The sequence below is a fragment of the Ranitomeya imitator genome, chromosome 4 (assembly GCF_032444005.1).
Source record: "Ranitomeya imitator isolate aRanImi1 chromosome 4, aRanImi1.pri, whole genome shotgun sequence".
NCBI classification, from domain to species: Eukaryota; Metazoa; Chordata; class Amphibia; order Anura; family Dendrobatidae; genus Ranitomeya; species Ranitomeya imitator.
Window position 1 is genome coordinate 255,274,270 of NC_091285.1, and position 26,696 is coordinate 255,300,965.

The window sequence follows — 26,696 nt, forward strand, 5'->3', positions numbered from 1 at the left end:
CTCTGAGACGTCTCTTTTCTAAGCTAAACAACATTAAAAGTTGCAACATTGTTGTGCAACTTAGCATTCCACAAAAATGTACCAACTTTTGAAAATCATTTATCATGGAATTCTGGCATAAATCACTTTGATTAATACGGGTCACAGGGTTTTATTAATTCAGAGATAGAGCCTTTAATTTTTACTCTACTCTAACAAAATTTTAATTTGCCGAAACATGCAATTTTCCAAGGAAATTAGATTTGCAGCAAAATTATTCTAAGGGAATTTAATTTTCTCTAGTTTGCTATTTTTTAGAATAAAAAATAGATAAAAGCTCATACTCACCTCACTGCTCTCCTTTCCGGCCGCCTCTGCTGCTCTTTGCCTTCCACAGCTTCATTGTGATGCATCTTCGATGGGGCGTTCACTCTAGGTTGGGGCTTCCAGCCATAAGCAGGCCCCGGAGATCACTACAAATGAACCTCTTCTGCTCATTAAGATGACGGCCACATCCAGCCGCCCTTTGGCTGAATTTGCACAGAGAGAATTATCTAAAATCCACATTCTCCAAATTGAGGGTTTTTGTAAACTTTGAAGACAATTCAATTCCACTCGAATAAATTCATCTATCTCTACTACTGAATTCTCATTTCATCTCACAACTTCAATTTTTCAAATTCACAAGAAATGTGAGTAATCTTTTTCTTTGTGTATATTAGGTAGTGACCCAAGTATATAACTTGCCATTAAAAAAATTAAGACTGAAGCAGGAAATAAAATATTTTTATTGAATATTTGCTTAATATGTCAAGGTTTTTAACAACGATCTGAAAACTCTACTGTGGGAATCACTACACAAAGTGAAACTAAATTGGAACCACTTCATCAAAAATGAAGGTATACACAGCAAACTTTGTTAGCCCGCGGGTCACGAGCGATATGGCAAGAGAAAACACCCAAACATTTCTACGAGATACAGGAGAGAAACTCACACATAGAAACACTCAAGCAGGCAGTAAGTATAGACAAAGGCAACTAGGATTTCTACAGCATCAGATTCTAAGACTTACACAGCTTTGTCCAAAAGGTAGATGTGGCTGTTTATGGTTTTTACCCTTTTCTAGTCAAATCGCAGGTTCAGTTAGTACATTTGCATTTCAGTACGATGCATTGACATCTATTAGGAATGCACTTTCGGCAGTGTGAACCTGCATTTTGAGCTTATCCATTAGACATATACACAAAGTTTGGAAAAATAACCAAGAAGAACAATAATAGTAATAAGCTGAGATAGTATGATGAGTTTTGGTCAACTTCATTATTGTAAGTATATTTATCACCCTACTATTTCATATTATACAGTGTACGGGCCTCAAAACCCGTCCTACGTTATTAATGCCATTCTTAAGGTTCGGTAGTAAAAAGATTTCTGCTAATTGATAACATTTTCTATCTTTAAGTCCTTAACACTATCATAAGAGAAACTCCGTTAAGAATGATCATATTGATATAACTGCTAGTTGCATCTTGGCAGGGACATCACTGGTATGCCTTTGCCCGTAAAGTCATTTATTGGGGGTGTAATGCCCTGTTTTGTATCTATGATCCTGCGGTTTTAAAACAAAAGCAAGTAAAAAATAAAGAATAAAATAATAAAAAAATAAAAATAAAGATTCCCTATTACTGATCTGTGCAATAAAAATAAAGATCAATGCATTAAGAATTAGAGTCTTTTCCCTCTAAATAAAGGATAGAATGTACAATGTTTATTGATATATTTTTATAGATATGTTTCAATATAGATAATAATTGACGGCTAATATTGCACAGTGCTCAATACATTGCTGTGTGATCTACCTATTCTGTATCCAATATCCAGCATAGCTCCCATGTTCAAATTGGTCCATAGTAACCTATTTGTGCTATGCTCTCCTGCAGCAGTGCAGTAGAAAGAGATGGCAGTATCAGTACAATATCACTATAGAATTAATTGATTGCTATTCACTGAGAGAACTAAGTTTCATCTAAGCACACACGGCAGTCACAGTGATACACAGAGCAGTCGTTTAAGACTCTTATGGAATGACTAATAGCTTCATAATAGTGCCATTTACTACATAATAACATTGAAAACATTTAAAAACTCCTCCTGAAATGAGCATCTAGTATACACAAGAGGGTGCTCCAGTTTGCTAGCACTTGTTCTTTGTTTTATACCATTTTTAAAGGACAAATTAAAACTCATTATACAAATAGTATATATATAAAAAAGGTCACTAGCTGTTTTGGCTTACTTGAAGTGCATTCAGAATTATGGCTAAATCAGTTTAGTCTTTATATATATATATATTGGGTCACAATACTGTTTGTTAACTATGGAAACGTAGGTGACGGTGTACTCGGCACAGTGCTTTTCAGCAATGTTCAGTATGCTTCGCGGTCTGTCCATGAAACGGGGTTACGCGAGTACACACACACATAGAGTGTATGAGATGTGGCATGGAGACGTACAGCTAAAACCCCAAGATGTACATTCTATCTAAAGCTAAAATTTACAGGACGGTGTCTGACGAGCAAAAGGTGCCGTTTGCGCAAGCAAATCTCATGGGATATTAGAAGTCTCGGAGACTATATATACATATATAGAATCTCTGTATTCCCTGTTAGTACCTCGTCACTCAGATTGAAAAAATGCCACAATTTTAGCTTTTTTTTTTTTTAAACACATAAATATATACAAAGAAATATCTTGGCATCTAGTGACCAGACTTGTTATGGACATTTACACCTCTCCTCTATTCGTAGCCGTTGCCCCTGACTGAAATCTACACGTATGAACTAATTTGCTCACAGAAAATATGGAATGTACGCCTAGTTCGTAATCGTATGGATCTGGTCGCGCTCAGATTTAAGTTGTCCTTTAAGATGTCAGTGCAACTCTACTAGTGCCTTAGAAGTTGGAATTTCTCCTGGAATGCGGACGATACAATAGTTAAACCTGTAATATAATATCAGCTCTTCTATATTTAGTCAATTTACATTGTTTAAAATAGAACATCTTATTAAAAACACCGAAGTATACACGGAATAAGAAACGCGTACGACATACAAATACACAGACTAGAAAGAAATGTTGGCATACTGTTATATACAAGAGTGTGGTAATAAATTGATTCATGCTCTATCTACACATCATATTGCTTAAAAGAAGAGTAAGAGGGCAGTTGTGTGGCGCACAATATGTTTTCTTTTCAAGGGAAGTAAGGACATTAAAATTTGTGCAAATTAAATGAATAGGTACGAATGACCTGAAATAGGAATGCATGGAAAGACATGAAAGGACCCATACTACTGAGGTATTTACATATACTGGCTAAAGAGCACTATATGGGCAACTGCAGATTAGATTCTCTTTATTTTTTGACGCCAAGCATTACATCTACTTCCTCCTCAGGCTGTAAAGTATGCCATTGTGCAATGGGCCGTCGTGGGTTGGCCAACATGTCTGACCAATGTCGCAGCTCTGCGCCGGTACTGTTGTAGCCCACAAACACCTTCCCAATAGCATCATTTTTTCCAATCTTGTCATAGTCCAAAACAGTAACAACAACTTGCACTTTCTGGAAAAGAGAAAACAAACAAGCAAATATAAAATTGCATTTTAATAGGAAACAAAATTATGAATCAAAGAGGATAAAGGAAACCTGTCAGATGATTTATGCTGCTCATATCAGGTATATTCTTCTCTTAAACGCTCTGGCATTTCAGAAAATAAATAGTTTGAAGATCCGGCAGAGACAAGACTAGTCCGGCACCGCTCTCAGCTGTCTTTTTCCACAGCCTCTTTAAGTGACTGACAGGTCTCTCCCTGGCTGGTTTTGAGTTGAAGGAGAAGTTCAGTGTTTGGAGTAGGTGGGTGGAGATTCTTTCAGGTGATTTCTGCATGGAGTTGATTTGCATATGTATCCTAATCCACTCCCATTTGGTTTGTGGCCCCTATTCCTCCCCTGTTTCTCTCTCTGTTGTAAATGTATTTGTATGATTGTAGTTTTCTTTTATCCCTGTCTGTTTACTCCTGTCTGTCTGGTTTGCATTTTCCAATACACTTTAGACTCACCCCTCCATGGGTGGGGGAGGGAACAGTTAAGGGTTAAGATAGGAGCATAACAATTCAGGGAACATGGATAGCCAAGGGTATCCCCAGTTTGATTGATCAATTAGGTGCCCAATGTCCCTTGCCTCTACGTGACAGATACACTGTGGCCATTATTACTGTGGTTCCTATTCCTGCATTGTGACATACTAATTTTGACTATTATTACTTCTGGGAAATAGTACTTGAGGTGACCTATTAGTTTTTATACTACATTAGAGGAGTACAAATACTATACAGGATGTCTTGAAAGTAAGGAAATATCTACATATAATGAAAATGGTTGACCGATGGCAATTCATTATTTACACATAAGCGTTGGGAGAAAAGAGAAAGAGGTTAAGCTATGTCATCAGCATGGTGGACATCTTTAATGCCCCTAACTTTAATTCAACTTTAGTTTTTTAACCGGGCAGCTAAGTGTTATGACCTGGTGATTAGGACAATAATGGACCTGGTGGTTAAGAGCACACGGAATGACCTGATAGTTACCAACAAGCTCTGAGACGTGGGAACTCTGCTGACCGCAATCCCTAATCCTATCACACACACTAGAAATAGCCGTGGATTGCTCCTAACGCTCCCTATGCAACTCGTCACAGCCTAAGGAACTAGCTAGCCCTAAAGATAGAAAAATAAGGCCTACGTTGCCTCAGAGAAATTCCCCAAAGGAAAAGGCAACCCCCCACATATAATGACTGTGAGTAAGATGAAAATACAAACACAGAGATGAAATAGATTTAGCAAAGTGAGGCCCGACTTACTGAACAGACAGAGGATAGGAAAGGTAACTTTGCGGTCAGCACAAAAACTACAAAAAGACCACGCAGAGGGCGCAAAAAGACCCTCCACACCGACTCACGGTGCGGAGGCGCTCCCTCTGCGTCCCAGAGCTTCCAGCAAGCAAGACAAAAATCAAAATAGCAAGCTGGACAGAAAAAAAGCAAACAAGAGAAAAGCAAGCAGGAACTTAGCTTCTGCTGGGAAGACAGGTCACAAGAACGATCCAGGAGCGAACTAGACCAATACTGGAACATTGACAGGTGGCATGGAGCAATGATCTAAGTGGAGTTAAGTAGAGCAGCCAGCTAACGAATTAACCTCGTCACCTGTGGAAGGAAACTCAGAAGCCGCAGCCCCACTCACAACCACCAGAGGAAGCCCATGGACAGAACCAGCCGAAGTACCATTCATGACCACAGGAGGGAGCTTGACAACAGAATTCACAACAGCTAAATATGTGAAACATCAATCAAGTAAAGAATGTGGCTCAAAAAACAATGGTGTGCTTCATGTTAAAGGGAAGCTGTCAACAGATTTTGCAGCTAAAAAATGCATCCACTGCCTTTCAGGGCTTATCTACCACATTCTATAATGCTGTAGATAAACCCCCAGTCCGACCTGAAAGAGAAGAAAAATAAGTAATATTATACTCACCCGAGGGGCGGTCTGGTCTGATGGGTGTCACAGGTTCGGGACTGGCACATCCCATCTTCTTGCAGTGCCGCCCTCCTGCTTCAAGGCGTACTTCTCTGCCCTGTTAAGGGCAGAGTAAAGTACTGCAGTGCGCAGGCGCTGGGCCTCTCTGACCTTTCCCAGGGCCTGCTCACTGCAATACTTTGGTCAGCCCTCAACAGGGCAGAGAAGTACACCTGCGCAGGAGCGAGATTCTGGGGAGCAATGAAGAAGCAGGAGGGCGGTGTCGCAAGAAGATTGGAGGCAGTGGACCCGAACCTGCGACACCCATCGGACCGGACCGCCCACCCCCCCCCGTGTGAGTATAATTTAACTTATTTTTCTTCACTTGCCGGTTGGACCGGGGGCTTGCCTTCAGCATTACAGAATGCTGTAGATAAGCCCAAAAGGCAGTGGCTGCATCTTAAAGCGGCAAAATCTGCTGACAGGTTCCATTTATGATAGCTTTATTCATTTTCATGTTCACAGAGATTTTTCTCCTCTCCAGGTGATGTGAAGGATTAATGGTATCCCAAGCATAATTGAGATTATTTCTGGTGAACAAAGCATATGTGTCATTGCAGAGGATTTCAAACAATAAAAGCAAAAAGGCTTTCCAACCTTATCCTCACTGTAGTTGAAAAAATTTGTAGCTTTTCCTGGTTATGGTGCTAATATTGTCTACCCATAAATGGCACCCATAGGTGCTGAAATATGTTACTGATAGTGACCCAGACAGTTTGTTAGAATTTTCAAAATGAGTGACACAGCAACTTCACATAAACCCTTTCTTTCCCAAATCCAGGGGCGGAAACATCATTGGCTGCACAGGGGCCCAAGTGGTAATCGGGCCCATTTCCACTTAAAATGCTGGTGAAATTTTGCATTATCATGAGCTTTTGGGCTGTAAAGGGCCCATATACTCTTCTTGCTCAGGGATCCCTTTTTGGTCTATGTTTGCCTGTGCTCAATTCAGTTGTTTAGTCAAGTCTATGGTGCAGTGGTTAATGGGCAGCCTTTTTCAGTGGCATTGGTTGAGATTTCCTTTCATTACAGGAGTGATTCATTCATCCGAAGTGAGACCAATATTAAAACTTCATCCTTCACATCATATTTTACATGGATAATTCCTTACTTTCGGGACACTTTGTGCCATACTTGTCGGGCAGTCACATTAGCATGTCCATTCTTTTTTCGCTAATGTGGCGAATGTAGATTGCCTCACCAGGAGAAAAGAGGGGTCTGGGGCAAATATTTTTAGCATATGCTTTGTCATGAATTTGCAATAAGGAGGCTGGAGGTATCACTCATGCACTGCTGCTGCTGGATAATCGATAAAATAACAACATTTATTAACAGGTTAAACATCAACGCGTTTTGAGGTCACACAGGACCTCTTCATCAGCACAGGAGGTTTGTCCTGATGAATAGGTCCTGTGTGACCTCGAAACGCATTGACTTTTAACCTGTTAATAAATGTCGTATTTTATCAATTATCTGCTATCAGCAACGCATAAGTGATACCTCCAGCCTCCTTCCTGTACCCTTGGTCTACTTCCTGACCGGTATCTATGCAGCAGCTGTTTTACATGCCCATTACACATAACAAGGTGAATGCATCCTACTTCTTTGACACTCCATTGTCACCAGATAAGACCCTATTGCGCTTTATTCTTTCGCAGTTTTTTCTTCTTCATTAAGAATTTGCAATAAATGTTTTAAGATTGTATCCAAGTTAAACCTAAGAATATTTCCAATTAAATGTATGGATAACATTATCACAGAAATAAGTGAACTCGTTAGCTAACTCCCTGGATTAAAAAAATACATGAATTTGAATTCTATTTAACAAATTCATCAATGCAGGAACATCGGATGACTGAGCAAAAAGAATCATGCAAAATGACTTATCTCTAGAATGCTTAAAGGGAAACTGTCACCAGGTTTGGCCGATAAGAGATACGGCCATCATCTTTCAGGGCTGATATACATAATTCTATAATGCTGTATATCTGCCCCCAACCTGACCTGCAAGAGAAGAAAATACTTTTATTATACTCACCTGCGGGGCGGTTCGGTCAGATGGGTGTCGCTCTTTTTCGTCCAACGCCTCCATCTTCTTGCGATGCCGCCCTTCTGCTTGCTTCGTGAAGATGACACATCTCCTCAGCATCCCGCTCCTGTGCAGGCGCACTTCTCTGCCCTGATGATGGCAGAGCAATGTACTGCAGTGTGCAGGTGCCGGGAAAGGTCAAAGAGCCCCGGCGCATGCACACATCAGTACTTTGCTCTGCCCTTGACAGGACAGAGAAGTGCGCCTGTGCCGGAGCGCTGTGCCGAGGAGACTGTGTGGATGATAAATGGAGCATGAAGCAAGCAGGAGGACAGGGATCGTAAGAAGACGGGAGGCACCAGACCAAGACCAGCAAAGCTCATCGGACCAGATCGCCCCTCAGGTGAGTATAATAAAAGTTCTTTTTCTTCTCTTGCAGGTCGGGTTGGGGGCAGATAATACAGCATTATAGAATGGTGTGTATCAGCCCTGAAAGGTGATGGCTGTATCTTTATCGGCCAAACTGGGTGACAGGTTCTCTTTAAAGGGAATCCATCACCAAGTTTTTTCTACTGCATCTAAGAGCAGCAGGATGTAGGGGTAGCAACCCGATTTCATCGATATATCACTTACTGGACTGCTTATTGAAGTTTTGATAAAATCGTGGTTTTATCTGCTGCAGTTTTCTCAATATTGAGTACTGTTTAAGCTCACCCCACTGATTGGCAGCTTTCTGTGAACACAGCGCATAGGCAGAAAAACCTCAATAAGTGGTGCTTATAAGTAGTGATTATTACACAGTGATTTTATCAAAACTATCGCAAGCGGCCAAGTAATTGACATATCATTGGAATCAGGGACTCTTCCAATTATTATGACGCACTAAGATTAGGTGGCAAAAAAACAACAGATTCCCAATGATGTAAGCCAATAGGAGCAAAGCTTTGCATGGATATGTTGCTGCAAATCTACAATAGTGAATCATTTTCATCCAAATATTTATATTCTATGTGTAAATGTTGCATCCAGCAGAGGGACGTGTGTACGTCTCACTTTAGAGGTAATAATCAAATATATATATTTTATCATTTTACAATAACAAGTAGATTCTGATGACACTAAAACAACAAGACATTTGTATGGAAGACTATGCGGAATATATACTGAATATTCTTCATATCTGGAAGGAACGAACACCTGTGAATCCGCATTACATATCTATTCATTGTGACAGCCCGCGATAAGGCAAATTATGGCACAGTACCATCGAAAATGATGGGAGGAAAAGCAGAAAATTTCATTTGCTCTTATCTGTATGACATTTGTCTGGATTCCTCTTGCTATTTAGTCAGAGATGTTTCTATTAGAGCCATTGCTATTTAAATATAATGTCACATTATGAGTTTGGTACTTATGTAATGAGACGGTGCTGAGGGTCTATACTTAAGGCCACCTATCTCAGGACATGGTGGCAGCTAAAACGCAGCCTGATTAGTGAACATTAAGTGAAAAATGTGAAAAGGATGGCCTCATAATACCCTCCTGTTCCTCACATTTTTACCCTGATCTGGAAATATCACTTTAAAAGGGATGTTGAAAAGCGGAGTAGTATAATATATAATGTGGCCTGAAAGCATAGCGGTAATTACAACACTCATTACAGCCCCTCCAAAGCAAAATCAGATAGAACAATGTTTGGATGCTCCAAGGTGATGTTTCAGATTACCTGAATTTGCTCAAATGGTACTTCAAAGCTAAAAGACTCATTGTAGTAGGGATTAAGTGTATTCTTCTTAATAGTTGTCTTCTTTTTCTTCAGTCTCTTGCCGTTCTGCATGAGATGAATTTTCACATAGGGATCTGGGAAGATTTAAATTTAATTAGAAGTAAGTATGCGGAATAAAAAAGGTTTATAAACTGGTATTTAACATTTCTGTGCAAACAGTGTAGGCGGTTGTGTGAAATATGGCTAATGATTTCTCATAATATGAACCACAACAATAAGACGTGTGACGGACCATGGAGGAGCTAAGTTCACATAGCATATTGCCGACGTCAGAGTTCTTTAACCGGAGTATATATTTAGTTATAGAGAAGACATGTATATATATTTTGGTGCACAAGTATAATACAGTGCTACAAAAATTTGTTATTGTTCTTAAAAGGAATCTGTCTCCAGGTTTTGCTATATAATCAGACAGCAGCATGGTGTAGGACAGAGACGTTGTGTTAAAAACCCTGTTTTCTCTGCTACAGATCTAGCAGTGCTTTAAATGCTGAGCCCTATATAATCCCACTCACACCATGGGCGGATTTCTGTGTACACTGTATATATGAGTGATGATGGTGGGGTTACACAGAGCAAGTTGACTAGGTGTTGATAAAACACTGATTTTATTGAAACAACAGCGCACAACCCAGTTAGTGAGAAATCTCTAGGATCAGGGTCTCAGCCTCTACATCACTCTGTTCTCAGAATACATAGCAAAAACCTTCTGACAGATTCCCTTAAAGGGCTAATTGCCTTAATGGCAGCTGCTTGGGAACTCTATTCTGTTGTGTATGTAGTCTTTATAGTTACAAATTATAGATCCATAGACTTCTGTAGATGAATATCTCCATGATATGGCTTCTGCGGATGAACATCTCCATGAGATGGTTTCTTTGGATTAACATCTCCATGATATGGCTTCTGCGGATGAACATCTCCATGAGATGGTTTCTTTGGATTAACATCTCCATGAGATGGTTTCTTTGGATGAACATCTCCATGAGATGGGTTCTGTGTATAAACATCTCCGTGATATGATTTCTGTGGATGAATATCTACATGATATAGCTTCTGTAGTTGAATATCTCTATGCGCTGGTTTATGTGGATGAACATGTACATAATATGATTTCTGTGGATGAACATCTCTATGAGATGGTTTCTTTGGATGAACATCTCCATGATATGGGTTCTGTGTATGAACATCTCCATGATATGATTTCTGTGGATGAATATCTACATGATATAGCTTCTGTAGTTGAATATCTCTATGCGCTGGTTTATGTGGATGAACATGTACATAATATGATTTCTGTGGATGAACATCTCCATGAGATGGTTTCTTTGGATGAACATCTCCATGATATGGGTTCTGTGTATGAACATCTCCATGATATGATTTCTGTGGATGAATATCTCCATGATATGGCTTCTGTAGTTGAATATCTCCATGAGCTGGTTTATGTGGATGAACATGTCCATGATATGATTTCTGTGGATGAACATCTCCATGATATGGCTTCTCTGGATGAATATCTCCATGATATGGCTTCTCTGGATGAATATCTCCATGATATGGCTTCTCTGGATGAACAACTCCATGATATGGGTTCTGTGTATGAACATCTCCATGAAATGGCTTCTGTGGATGAATATCTCCATGATATTCTTCCCTCTCCTAGTGTATCCTCACCCACCCCCTGCAGACTGTGAGCCCTCGCGGGCAGGGTCCTCCCTCCTTATGTACTCATGTGCCTTGTTATCTGCTCATGTTTAATGTAATTGTCTATATTTGCCCCGTATTCACATGTAAAGCGCCATGGAATAAATGGCGCTATAAAAATGTATAATAATAATAATAATAATATGTGTTCTGTATATGAACATCTCCATGATATGGCTTCTGTGGATGAATATCTCCATGATATGGCATGCCGAGGTAAATGTGGGTCCATATCAAGCTACGGGTTTGAATTATTGATGCATACCACATGGATATGTTCTACCATTGAGTTCTTGAGCTTTTACAGTACAAAATAACATGAGTGAATATATACTAATACATGTTAAATTATTACTATAAGAATGCTTCCTTAGGCTAAGTTTACATCAAGTTATTTGCATCTGGTTGAAACATTGTTTTTTTGCCTGAAAATGCTACCTTTCAACAGGACTCATAACAATAATGTGAACAGAACAAAGCAATGCTATCATCCCTACTTTATTGTGCCAAGGTACAGTACAGTTTACTTAACCTCATGATTTCATTAGTAGTGGCTGATTTTTTATTTGTGAATGGCCTTCAAACTATTTTTCTTTAGAAACCGATCTGAAATGTTCAATTTCAATGTTGGCGTATATAAACTGCTACCTGATGTTTCTGGCAGTGACTTCGTCCCTTTTCTTATAGAAGACATATCCAAGCCAAAAATTCAACCAAGAGTTGTTGGATGTATCTGGGTTCTTTTAGTCACTAAGGCTGGTTTCACATTTGCAGTTGTGTCCTCAGCGTATCATCCGCAACCGCATGCAAACGCAGTATTTTTTTATCCGCATCAGCTTACGCATGACAGCAAAAACCCCGCAGCATTTGTATGCGTTTTCACATGCGTTTGCACTTTTTATGCCAATGCGTTTGATATTTCCAGGAGGGCGTGTCTCAATGGGCATGTCTAAATCAGTTCCTGGACATGCGCAGTCCAAAGTTCGCAAGCACATCGAACGAATGCGTACGCAAAGACATGCGTACACATGCGTTCCCATAGACAGTAATCCATTTTTTTAACGCACTTATCCGCATGTGCATGCCTGCCCATATTTGATGGAAATTTGAAGCCTCAAAATTTCAACATGGTGCGTTAGCCGCGCCCTGCCGCACACCACAAAAAAAGCATGCATAAGCAAACGCGGGCGAACGCACGCAAACGCAGGCACCTGCGTCTACAATGTTAATGATTGGAAATCAAGACGCATGAGGGTGTATGTGTCAGAAAGGCTGCGGACACAACCGTGAATGTGAAACCAGCCTTAATCAACCAATGGATATAGTAGAATAAATATAACCAGATTACTTTGTAATGTTGAATGTAAACTTCCCAATAAACTGATGCTACCATGCTTGTCCTGGAGCAGTTGGTGTAATATATTAAAATACAATTGAATGCCTATTCTAAGGCTCTGGAACTACATCAAATTACACTGAGAATTGCTTTCTCCTAACAGAGAAGACTTGAACGGGATATATGTGGCCAGAACATTGAAATAATGCCTATTAGCTAATACATAAGGGCACTATATCCTGTATACAAAGCAAAAAGGGTGTAAACATCAGTATGTATTGACCACAATGCCATGTCGTAAACTGGCAGCAGCTTCCTTTGCCCAGAAATTCAGAGTAGTGACTATCTCTAATCAGGATATAAGTGATAATCAGCAACATAGAAGGTCATATATTTGATCACAAGTTAAGAGTAAAGCATAGAGACCCTGTTAGGGCTAGCAGAATGCACCAAGTAATTAAAGAGATTGTATAAGGTGCGTTCGCAGCCCGGGGTCCTACGTGCAGAGATGGAACCTGCTGCTGAGTAATGACGGACTATATGGCGGTACAATGAGGATACACACACGGGTTAGCTTCACCCTGTATGAAAGATGTATCATAGAGCTCAATCCCAAGACTCAGGATTAGAGTTCGTCTAGACCACTTGGGCTCGACACCGCTAGTGGGTGTCAGAGTCTAACTTAAGTAATAATTTTTATGCACAAGAGTGCATGCAGTGCCGCTCTGGCGGACGCCACTAACCACCCAGACTTGGGTCAGGAAAGCGCTCTAATAACGCATGGCGCTGCACTAGTGGTCACAGCAATAGACGCTCTATCGTGTGTTAAGTACTGATGGCTCTGTCGGGCGCTAGATAGCAATTATCCTCCTTACGCAAGCAGTTATACACAAGGGAGGGGATGATTAATGAATGACTTTCACACATCAACACACACACGTTTTCAAGTATACACTAGCGCTTGGCCGAGCGGCCATGCAAACCTTTTATAGCAGCAGTGCTGCAAGACCTTCCAGATGGTCCAATAGGAGCTGCAACAGGACCTGAGCATGTGATCCCCGACCTCCAATGGAAGGTCGTCCCGTGGGCATGCTCAGTATGGGAAAAGCAGGACTTAGTCCCAGAAAGACCTGATCGCTGCTGATCAGTGCTGGCTACAAAGGCAGAGCCTGGAAGGGCAGCAGTAACCAGTCGCACAGTTTCAGCCTGAGCTAGATGCTGGGACCGATGTCTCCGCTGAGCAGGCTCCACTGCGGCTGGAGAAGAATGGGAGACCGCAGCAGAGATGGTTCAAGATTCCCCCTGTGCAGAGGCAGGAACTCGACACCTAACAGACCCTACCTAATTCATCAAGACTGGCATTGTTCATGCTGGTCTCGATGACGGGTAGTGCTGGAGTCAGAGGCACCAGTTTCATTAAGAAATGTGAATCTCTTAAAGAAACACTCGTCCCATGAAAGTTTTTCTATATTGCAGTAATCATATTATATAGCACTGTGTACTATTGCTCATTTTGCCTTTCTAGCCAGTAAATTCTTCTTTGTTCTATGTTAAAACAGAAAGTCTTTTTTCCCTGCAGAAATCATTCCCCTCTTCAACTCCTGGCCCAACTGCTCCACTCCTGCCCTCTGCCAGTGATTTTTCCCATTGACTTATGTAGGGAAAATTGACCTCCTGTTTCTACATAGAGCTTAGAAGGATTCAGCTAGTCAGTTTTTAATAATGCAATGTCCTAGATTTAATGGAAAATATAAGAATCAGCTAGGTAGAAGATCAAAATGAGCAATTGTAAGTACACAGTGCCATATAAGATAAGAATTGCACTATATTAAGATGATAAAAACTTTGATGAGAGTGCTTATCTAATGAATCAGGCATGTCTGAAAAGTGATGTGCGCCTCTGTGCACTTTGTCATAAATCTTACTTACTCTTACTTAACCCACTCTGCTCCATCCCATCTCAGCTCTGCCCATTTTGGTAGAAGTGGACAACACTGGTGAGGAAATGGCAAAAAGTCATAAAAATTTTGCACATCTCCACGCTGAGTAAAATTTTTGCAACTATTCAAAGTGATTTACACCAGAATTCAGGTGTAACATAATCACTTTGATGAATGGGGTCTATAGTGTACAGGACTATTTTACTGAGGAAGTGAAACATTTTGGTGGACCTTTACATATATTTTCTGCTCCATTTATCATATTAATATGCATACAATGACGGGATATACAGTACATGTGTCTATGCATTTGTATTAGAAGCATTCTGCCATTCCATCCGTAATTACTGCGCCTTTTCCTAGATTTTGCGGCTGTCTATGCTCTATGTTATCACCAAATTTTGCGACATTTAATTCCAACCAAATTTTACACACTCGAATGCGTCTCTATAGCTGAGAATTCACAAATGCCTTGTTAGAATATGGAAACAATTTATTTTCTGCTTGGTATAGTTGATGTTTTTTCAGGTTGAAATAGAAAAGAGTTATACATTCAGGCAGCACGCAACAACATTTTTATGAGGAATTGATAAAGCAATTGTTCCTGCTGCCGCTGATCGCTTTACAGACTTTGTAGACAAAATTCTGCCAAAGATGCTTTCAATCAGAGAAAGATGATTGGAAAAAAAAAGATGGATTTTAAATTGTGTTTGATTGTTCAGACACCTGGAAGCACAGACTTTAAGCTAAAAAAAAAGTAAAGCTCGATAGCCCTGTGGAGAATGCTGCCCATCTTCATAACCAATGTAGCATGAGGTATCAAGTGCATGACATAAAACATCCCACTAGACATTGCTCTCCAGAGACTAAGCAAGCACAAATACACAGAAGAGCAGATGGCGTACTGCCTTCGCAGAAGCCAAGAGAGAATGGATGGCTCACTAAGGTTGTAGCCATGTAAAATACTTTTTACATCATTATCGGTGTCCAACATTCTAAAAAAGAATTACCTACTACAGATCCAAATCTTGAAACTTGGAAATATGGAAATATTTTATCCCAAGTTGTAAGATTAAAATATTCTACCATTGTTGAAACTAATTATTGCTTATTATCTAAATAAATACAGTAAGACCTGGTGGATTGGAGTTATTACTAGAGTTGAGCGTATTTCTTCGGGTTCACGCTTATTCGGCAAGCTATAGCGCCTACCGAATAAGCTGCAGAGGGAACCCGGATACATGGAGCGCGCCGGTTGAACAGCTGATCGGCTCTGCAGCTGCATGTATCACGGCTGTGTCACTGTCACAGCACATACATGGAGCACCTTTGTGTTGAGCTGATCAGCCGGCGCGCTCCATGTATCTGAGTTCCCTCTGCATCTTGTTTGGTAAGCGCTATAACTTACCGAATAAGTAGGGATCCAAAGAAATTCTCTCAACTCTAGTCAGTACCTCAGTACACATAACATTATGGACTATTTATAATTTAGGGACAAAAAAATCAATAATTGGTGGAGAAAGGCTGATCTTGATGGACTTCGGTCTTTTCTTTTCCAATATTTTTATTTTAGTTTCATTTTAGTATCGTAACATGACTCATGTTTATAGGCATTGTTTGCCATTAAGTAACATATAACATATAATATATTTGATATTTGACATATAATCATTGTCTATAATGCTTTGTTTTGTTATCAATTTTAAGCGTTTCAAACGCTTTATAACGCTTTAAAGTTCTAATAGAAATACAATAAAAATAATATACTAAAATATAATAAACATTTTTAAGATACGTATGTTAGATTTGTATCTTTGAGGATAGAAGTTAGGGATAGATATTGTCCCAGTGAGACCATTTTTTTGTAAATTTGACTAGCTGGTTATTCGCTAAGGCGAAGGATATTTCATATGACCTATGGAGAGATAGTTTTTCTATTATATCTGAGAATGAAGGGGAAAGATGATGTTTCCAGTTAAAAGCTATGCTGTTTTTTACTACCAGTAGTGTTTGTATGATCATGCTTCTTTTATCCGGACTAAGGTCCTCAAGGCCTAAGGAGAGCAAAGCTATTTGGGGTGTTAAGTTTAGTGGTTTGCCATATATTTTGTCTATAAGGGTAGATATTTGTGTCCAAAGAGGTTTTAGTTTTAGGCAATGTGAAGGAGGCCGCCTTTAATGCCACATTTTCTCCAATATGTAGCAGATCTATCTTGGTCAATATAAGCTAAGCTTGCTGGAGAATAGTATCAGCCATTATTTACTTTGAAATGACATTCTTGAAGAAACATAGATAGTGTAGAATTATATGTGGAAGACAGAGCGTCCTCCCATTCTTCTCTGTTAAACGTAGACTGCAATTCCCTTTCCCACTTGCACATATAGTGGTGTTTAGGCATTTCCCAATCATAATTAAACCAGTCATAAATATATTTGTGACTCCAGAAGATTCCGTGCCCCGTGTTACTTACCAAGTTTAAAGATGCTTCGGAGAATTTAGGAACCCTCTGGAGAAATTTCACGACCTGTTCTTTTAACATTATAAACTGTCAAAACATCGATGACGGGAGGCTAAGCTTGTTTTTTAGGTTGCAGAATTTTATAAAAGAGCTACCGCCATAGATGTCTCCTATTTTCATGATTCCCCTTTCCTCCCAAAGAGCTGGCAGTGTAACATTGTTAAATGTAGAAATAGTGCAGAAAGGAATTTTAACCAAGATAGATTTCCTAGACGTTCCATTTCTTGATCAAGATAGTTTTTCCCAAGCATGTACAATGGCCTGAGACTTCGGTCTTTTTCAACCAATGTAACTAAGTAACGTCTATACCTTCCATCCCCAACAGTTCATACCTTCTACTTTGCTATTACGTAATTAGAACCAGGTTCTATGTAATTAGAACCATAATCAAAAGCAAAATTGCCCCTTCGGGCAACATGGGGACAATTAATCAAGAGTCAGACTAGTGATGAGCGAATACATTTGGCACTATTCGTTATTCACATCAATAGTATGGTATTATTTTGGGCTATTAGTTACTCGCTGAGTAATTAGGTATTCGCCTCGGTATATATGAGTGACCCACACAGCATGCCTGTTGCTTTATTTGCAGCCAACGAATATGCTGGACTGGCTTGCCAATCACAGTAATGCAGGTGCCATCTTTGCTGTGGCATTATTGTGATTGGCTGGCTGTCCAGTATTATAGGGGATATTTAAAGGCTGCCGGCACCATCTTGCGCACATTGCAGCCGGAAACAGTGTAGGGAGAGCGTAGTTTCAGCGTAGGAAAAGTGAAAGGAGTATAGGAACAGCAATAGAAAGTTATAGTGAGCATTATTTATTCCAAAAAGCTCTTTAAAAGCTGAAGATTGTGAATAGATTACTTGTTTGTTAGATGAGAATTTAACTAGGGAGAGATTTAATAGGAGGGAGGGTGAAAGGCAGATACCCGGGTGTTCTCATCATTACAAGTACACTACCGTTCAAAATTTTGGGGTCACCCAGACCATTTTGTGTTTTCCATGAAAACTCATACTTTTATTAATCAAATGAGTTGCCAAATGACTTTAAAATCTGGTCCAGACATTGACAAGGTTCAAAAAAAGATTTTTATTTGAAATAATAATTTTCTCCTTCAAGCTTTGCTTTCGGCAAAGAATGCTCTCTTTGCAGTAATTACAGCATTGCAGACCTTTGGCATTCTAGCAGTTAATTTGCTTAGGTAATCTGGAGAAATTTCACCCCATGCTTCCAGAAGCTCCACATACAAGTTGGTTTGGCTTGATGGGCATTTTTTGCGTACCATATGGTCAAGCTGCTCCCACAACAGCTCAATAGGGTTGAGATCTGATCACTGCTCTGGCCACTCCATTACAGATAGAATACCAGCTGCCTTCTTCTTCCCTAAATAGTTCTTGCATAATTTGGAGGTGTGCTTTGGGTCATTGTCCTGTTGTAGGATGAAATTGGCTCCAATCAAGCGCTGTCCACAGGGTATGGCATGGGGTTGCAAAATGGAGTGATAACCTTGCTTATTCAAAATCCCTTCTACCTTGTACAAATTTCCCACTTTACAGGCACCAAAGCAACCCCAAACCATCACATTACCTCCACCATGCTTGACAGATGGCATCAGGCAGTCTTCCAGAATCTTTTCAGTTGTTCTGCATCTCACAAATGTTCTTCTGTTCTTCTTCTGATCCAAACACCTCAAACTTGGATTCATCTGTCCATAACTCTTTTTTCCAATCTTCATCTGTCCAATGTCTATGTTCTTTTGCCCATATTAATCTTTTCCTTTTATTAGCCAGTCTCAGATATGGCTTTTTCTTTGCCACTCTGCACTGAAGGCCAGCATCCCAGAGTCGCCTTTTCACTGTAGACGTTGATGCTGGCGTTTTGCATGTACTATTTAATGAAGCTGCCAGTCGAGGACCTGTGAGCCGTCAATTTCTCAAACTAGAGACTCTAATATACTTGTCTTGTTGCTCAGTTATGCAGTGGGGCCTCCCACTTCTCTTTCTACTCTGGTTAGAGCTTGTTTGTGCTCTCCTCTGAAGGGAGTAGTACACACCGTTGTAGGAAATCTTCAGTTTCTTGGCAATTTCTCGCATGGAATAGCCTTCATTTCTAAGAACAAGAATAGACTGTCGAGTTTCACATGAAAGTTCATTTTTTTCTGGCCATTTTGAGAGTTTAATGGAACCAACAAATGTAATGCTCCAGATTCTCAACTAGCTGAAAGGAAGGTCAGGTTTATAGCTTCTCTAATCAGACAAACTGTTTTCAGCTGTGCTAACATACTTGCACAAGGGTTTTCAAGGGTATTCAAGGGTATTCTAACCATCCATTCTTACACAGTTAGCAAACACAAAGTATCATAAGAACACTGGCATGATGGTTGTTGGAAATGGGCCTCTATACACCTATGAAGATATTGCATTACAAACTAGACGTTTGCAGCTAGAATAGTCATTTACCACATTAACAATGTATAGAGTGTATTTCTGAATCATTTGTTAGCTTCATTGGAAAAAACTGTGCTTTTCTTTCAAAAATAAGGACATTTTTAAGTGACCCTAAACTTTTGCATGGTAGTGTACATGCTGCAGATCTCTATTTTCCACTTAAAATACCTAATATTTGTCTAGCTGTTGTGCGACTGGCGCAATCTGGGTAAAGATAATTGTACATGACAATTTAGCAGGTGCAATAATCTTCATTCTCCACATTTGGAGTGTTATAGCAAGGCGATTGAAAAAAAATCATAATTTTCTATTGTTTTAAAAAATAATGTATCTTTATCTAGCAGTTGTGTGACTGGAGCAATCTGGGTACAGATAATCTTACGGGACAATTTAGCTGATGCAGTAATCTTCATTACTCCGCATTTGGAGTGTGTCAGCAGGATGATTGAAAAAAATCATAATTTTCTGTTGGTTTAAAAAATAGCGTTTATGTATCTAGCAGTTGTGCGACTGGCGCAATCTGGGTAGAGATAATCGTATATGGCAATTTACAGGGGAAATAATCTTCATTACTCTGCATTTGGAGTGTGTCAGCAAGACGATTGAAAAAAAATCATCATTTTGTATTGTTTTAAAAAATAGGTGGCGGTGGCGGACGATGCCCATAATTTAAATGGGAATATTCCACTATCTTGCTAACTATTTGGCATGAGGGAGGGACCTCCCAAATGTAGGAGTGAGAGCCCTCACAAATGTATGATATAGGGCCATTACCAAACTCAGGTTTCACGGCACCTGCTGGTACTCTGCTAATTATCAGCAAGGGCTGCATAATGACATCGCGGTGGACATGATGATGGTGGCGGTGGGCAAAGCCCAAAATTCAAACGAGCATGTTTTAGCTGGCATTGTAAAGTGATGGGGAATTCCACTATCTGTTTAACTATTTGCCATGAGGGAGGGACATCCCAAAAGTAGGAGTGAGAACTCTCCCAAATGTATGATACAGGGCCAACTGAGAGCCCTTGCACAAAATTCAAATGGGCATGTTTAAAATGCCATTGTAAAGGGATGGGGAATTTGTATTCCACTATCTTGCTAACTATTTGGCAGGAGAGAGGGTCCTCACTTTTTTTATTTTATTTTGTGTTATATACATGTAATTATGAAGGAAATAATGTTTCTTAGCATTTTCCCTTTAAAAAAATGTTCGGTTTGGTAGGTTTTTTAAAAATCTGCAAAATCTGTGCAACAGTCTGACAACATTATTCCCAAATACCATATGTGAGTCAGAAAGGCATGCAGACACCTTCTCCATATTGCTTCCAATTAGTTTTAGCTCTTTCCCTTCCATGTCAGCTTTTTTCTCAGGCCCCCAAACCAACAGAAAAATATTTGGCTTTCCCATTCACTTCCATTGGATTCGTTATTCAGTACAAATACAAGGATATTAGAAATTATTTGTGCCAATTTTCCCGAATCCGGATTTTTCACTATTCGATCATCGCTAATTAAGACTAGATTAGCAGTCCATTGGAGTAAAATGGGAATACCTCATAATGAATTTGGTGCATTTCTTTCATGCTACCTGTGTGCAAAAAATAAAAAAATGTACTCCAATCATGGGCTGGATTACATTTCTGATATAATTTATGCTACTTCACAGATTAGCTATACTCTTTTGCGAAATGCCATAGATTTCCAGAAAAGTGGTGGAGCTTTCATCAAAATGATACATTTTTGTGCAATGGCGAATTACGCTAAATATGAGACATTTTTTTTTACACCAATGAATAGACTGTTTAATAAAGTCCATCCCTTATCCCATCTTTGTTTTTCATGTGTTCCTCTATACATAGAGTCTTTATTATGGCACAACAAGACCTTGTTGTTCTCTTCTACATAGTGCAGTAAGAACGGTGTCTACTGATGTATGGTGTCTCCTTACTGTACCATACCACAAAGTATCCTCTTAAATCAATGCATTTAAAGGAGAATATATTTTCAAGAGCATCTGATGGAACATGGAAGAGGAGACAAAAACTCTGTATGCCTCAGTCTGAAATAAGAGACATGTAGCGGTACACTAACCCCCATTGAGTTCTATAGATGGTGTATTACACTTCCATAATACTGAGAATTTGTGAAGAACTGTAATAAGGCTGACTTTATAATGCTCACATTTACATTTGGTTCTTTAGGAAACTAACATTTATGATAGTAAACTGCTTATGGGCATTATAAGTGCCTACTTACACACATTCGGGCATTTCTTCTTTACATTGCTTCTTTTTACTTGAGAAATATACATAAACATTACAATGTGAAAAACAACTTGTCATTTTCCAATGAACTGTCCACAGACACGAAATAATGATGTTTTTACGTCACTAAGGCATAATAATAATAAATATAGAGATGGTTTCCTGTAGAGACAGTTTGGCTGTGAAAGTGCTGCACAAATCAACAGAATCTGAGCTGTCAAATGTGAAACCTTCAAGAAAAGCATAGTGGTAAGGCAAGAATAGTAGGAGAAATCAGAGGTAACATTCTACTCCAGGACATTTATGGGCTTAGCTCACAATTGGCACTGTTAAGGCAAAATAAATGATGCAGCTGTGAAATGGTCCATTGGAAACTATTATCGCAAACATGCAAATGTAGTAATAAAGTGTATGAGAACAAATGGTGACTTACAAAAGTAACACTTATAATAAATAGGTTTCTTTTCTCAGGCTATCTACTGTAGAAAGCATGGACCCTCACCAGCAACTACATTTAGACAGTAGGTGACAACAAAATTACTCACTCGTGGAAATTATTTAGGTGGAATGAAAAATCTCAGACAAAACAGACTAGAATGGACTGTACTGACTGGATAGATATATTACCCAAATGCGTTTCATTGTATGTTCCTGATTGCTGATAATATGCAGATATCCTCTTCAGAGAGGATGAGGACTTGAACTCGATTTCAACCTATTGGATGTATCGAGCCTAAAAGTCAATATCGACCCTTTCACGAGGACCAATATTGATTTCAATAATCGCTACTTCCAATAGGTGGATATAGAGATCAAGTCCTCTTCTTTTCTGAAGAGGCTATCTGCATAGTTATATACCCAGAGGAACATTGTATCGCCTATAAGTCTCCTTACGCCAATTTGGCACTCTCCTCAAAGAGTAGCATCCTGACTGCTGCAGTGTACAAACGTGATCAAGAACTACAGGAAACGTCTGACCTCTGTAATTGCAAAAAAAAAAGGTTTCTGTACCAAATATAAACTCCTTCCTGACATTGGAAAAATGCATATGTCACGCTACTACTCATCGACCTATGTAGTATGGATAGGTCATAACGATTTTGCAATCAGATGCTGTGCATGCGCAATCGACAGCTGACACCCGACACTGCCCACACTGCTCCTGGCACTTTACACCCTAAATACTTCAATCAGTAGGCATATGGAGATACTGTGGACACTGTCTGGCCTATGATCCAGCAGTGTCAGTCTTTTTAGGCATGCATAAAAACATGGTCTGCCACAGATTTATGTACTTCTGAAAAAAAGGATATAACTAAACAGAGGTAACTCTGCTGCCTCATTATAGTGAATGAATCCTTTGGAGGTTTCATCTGAATCACGTCACAGAGATTTAGATAGAAACCCTGAAGTAATTGCTCAGCGTAAAGGGCAGTATAAATGTGATCCCAAACATTATGTAAAATGTTCCCAATAAAAGCTTCAACTCAATCCATGAAAATAGCAAGTCCCCACTCAGGTCTGTCAACTGTCAATAGAAATATAGGGGCTTCTGCATTAGTAGCACAAAGGCTCTGGAAAAGTGAAATGGCTCCTCACCCTCCAAAAGCAATTCAGCAAATTCTGCTTCCAAATCCAAAAGCCCCACTCCCTTCTGAGCCATACAGTGTGCCTAAAGCACATTTTGCATCCACATGCTTAGCATTTCTGTAGAGATGAGAGCCCATCCAATTTACAGGTGTGTGTCTCCAGAAGAATGAGCTTGGCACAATGTACTGGCCACTACAATGTACTGTTCACTACAATGGCAGTTTGCAATTTTCACTCAGCAACATCCACTGCTGCTTGCTTTTGTAAACACCCATGGAGCCAAAATCGTCGCTACACATGTAGATAAATTCCCAACAGGGTATCATTTCCAAAATGGCATAACCTAAGGGGGTATTCTGCTATTCTAGCACTTAAGAGCTCTGGATATGGAGTCTGCAAACTATTATAGGAAAATCTGTGCTCAAGGAGGCAAATAGCGCTCCGTCCCTCCCGTGTTTCGCCGTATGGCTAAGCAGTACTGTTCAGATATATATAGGGTATTTCTGCATTCAGCAGAAATTGTAGGAAAAATTTTGGTGCCATTTTTACCCAATTCCCAGTGTGCCAATGTGGCATGGCACCCTCAAACCAGTCCAGCAAAATCTGAACTGCAATGTGTCACTTTTTCCCTTCTGAGCTTTGCATTGTGCCTTAAAAGTAGTTTTTGACCACTTATGAAGTATCGGTGTACTCCGTAGAAATTGAACAACAATGTTTGGGGGTCTATTTTCTCTTATCCTTGTAGAAATAAAACATTTGGGCTAAAATAACATTTTTGTGGGAAAATATGTGATTTTTTTCATTTCCACAGCTCTATGTTATAAACTTCTGTGAAGCATCTGGGGGTTCAAAGTGCTCACCACACATCTATATGCATTCCTTGAGGAGTCTAGTTTCCAAAATGGGGTCAGTTTTTGGGGTTTCCACTGTTTAGGTACATCAGGGGCTCTCCAAACGCAAAATGGCATCCACGAATTATTCTAGCAAGTTTTTTTTTTTTAAAAATGGCGCTCCTTCCATCCAAAACCTTGCTGTGCTTCCAAACAGTAGTTTTCCTCCACATCTTAGGTATCAGTGTACTCACGATAAATTGTGCAACAAATTGTATAGAGCAATTTCTCCTGTTATTCTATGAAAATGCAAAATTTAGGCTAAAAAACATTTTTGTTGGAAAACGTTTATTTTTTTCTTTTCATAACTCAATGTTAGAACCTTCTATGAAGCACCTGGGGGTTCAAGATGCTTACCACACATCTAGATAAGTTCCCTAAGGAGTCTAGTTTCCAATATCGTGTCAATTTTGGGGGGTTTCCACTGTATAGGCACATCAGGGGCTCTACAAATGTGACATGGCAACCGCTAATTTCAGCAAATTTTGCATTCAAAACAAAAATGGTGTTTTTTCCCCTCTGAACCCTGCCATGTTGGGGATCAGCATGTTCAGGAGAAATTGGGTTCAGTTTTTTTGTTACACATTTGAAATTAAAAAAATTTGGGTCTAAAGTAAATTTGTGTGAAAAAGTGTTAAATGTTCATTTTGTTCCTTCCACATTCTAAAAATTAATGTGAAGCACCTGAAGGGTTAATAAACTTCTTGAATGTGGTTTTCAGCACCACAAGGGTTGCAGTTTTTAGAATGTTAGTACTTTTGGGTATTTTCTGTCATATAAATCCCTCATAGTCACTTCAAATATAATGGGGTAGCAAAAAAAAAAGGTTTTGTAAATTTTGTTGGAAAAATAAGAAATGTTAACCCTTGTGTTAGGGGTCGAGTTTCCGCTTCTGCACAGGGGGAATCTCGAGCCACCTCCGCTGCGGTCTCCCATTCTTGTCCAGCCGCAGTGGAGTCTGCTCAGCAAGGACGTCGGTCCCAGCGTCTTGCTCATTCTCACTCTGTTCTGAGAGTTACTGCTGCTTCTCCAGTCTCTGCTATTAAAGTCTGTGCTGGTCAGCAGCGAGCGGACTTCTCTGGGACTAAGTCCTTGTCTGCACGTACTGAGCATGCCCAGCGTAAGGTCTCCCGTTGGAGATCGAGGGTCATGTGCTCAGGCTCTGCAGCACATTCCATTGGTCCTCTTGGCAGGTCCTAGAAGGGCAAAAGTGCTGTGGCCACTTCCTGTGCTGCTGCTATATAAACTGCGCATGACCGCACGGCCATGTGCTAGTATTGTCAAACAATTGCTAATGTGTGTATGTTGTGAGTGCAAGTCGTCCTTGGATACCCCTACCCTATAGTATGACTGTTCGCGGAAGGTGTATGGCTGCTACCTAGCGCCCGACTTATCCTACAGCACTAGTCACACATTATAGCGTCCAGTTGCTGTGAACGCCAGTACGGCGCCGTGCACTTCCTCTGTGCTTTCCTTACCCAAGCCTGGGTGGTTAGTGGAGTTCGTCAGTGCGGCACTGCATGCTCTTCTGTTTCATTTCACACCCAGTTGCGGTGTTGCGCCAGCAAGGGTCTAATCGGACTTCAATCCCAGTTGGGGTTGAGTTCGCTGACTACTTGCTCGCGCTTTAGGTGCGGTACCGCGGTCCTGTGCCTTGAAAGGATTGCTTCTTTCACGCTGGGTGAGGTTAACCCACGCGTGTATACTCTAGTGTACTGCCATATAGTCTGCTAATTGCTAGCAGCAGGTTTTCACCTGCCCGGTGGACCCCGGACTGCGAACGCATCTATACCATCTGTCTTGGTGCGTTCCGCCAGTCCTAACAGAATACTAGCGCCAGGGTCTGGCTAGTAAAATGGCGGACGACCAGCGTTTACAGCGGTACATCCAGCAGCTGGAGGGAAGGTTGGCGGCTCTTGAGCGTTCAACCTCAGCTGTGGATGTTACTGCTGTCGCTGTTCAGGCTGCAAGTGTGGCTGCAGCTACCTTGTCCACTGCCGCTCCTGTACCGACGCTATCTCGCCTCCCGCTACCAGAGAAATTTTCTGGTGACAGTAAGTCCTGTAGGGGTTTCGTGAGTCAGTGCTCAATACATCTCGAGCTTCTGGCCTCTCCTTTCCCTACAGAGCGGGCTAAGGTGGGCTTTATAATTTCCTTATTGTCGGACAGGGCGTTGCAGTGGGCTACGCCGCTGTGGGAGCGTGGCGATCATGTGGTGCAGAGTGCTCCGTTATTCCTGAGCACTCTGAAACAGGTCTTTCTAGGACCTCGTGTCACCCATGACACGGCGCTCCAACTGTTGGCACTGACTCAGGGCTCGTCCTTGGTCAGCCTTTTTGCCGTCCATTTCCGCACTCTGGCATCTGAGCTGGAGTGGTCGGATAAAGCCCTTATCCCCATATTTTGGAGGGGGCTGGCTGACCACGTTAAGGATGCTCTGGCCACTAGGGAGATTCCCGCCACACTGGAGGAGTTAATAGCAGTATCTACTCGCATTGACCTCCGTTTTCACGAGCGGAGGTTAGAGCGAGCCCAGTGTAGGCAGAGGTTTCGGCTGGCTCCCACCTTCGC

General features: G+C 40.4%; 1 protein-coding gene across 15 annotated transcripts in view; it reads right to left on the reverse strand.

The window, feature by feature from the left end:
* Positions 1–749: 749 nt before the first annotated feature.
* The window catches only part of LOC138675902 (synaptotagmin-1), a 1,081,934-nt gene continuing 1,055,987 nt past the window's right edge, over positions 750–26,696 (reverse strand). For all 15 annotated transcript variants that reach the window (XM_069764529.1, XM_069764520.1, XM_069764525.1 and 12 more), the window contains 2 exons: positions 9,370–9,503; positions 750–3,602 (listed from right to left, as the gene is read on the reverse strand). In XM_069764529.1, the coding sequence (XP_069620630.1) occupies positions 3,396–3,602; positions 9,370–9,503 (341 nt within the window). In that variant the 3' untranslated portion in view covers positions 750–3,395. The remainder of the gene's footprint in view (positions 3,603–9,369; positions 9,504–26,696) is intronic.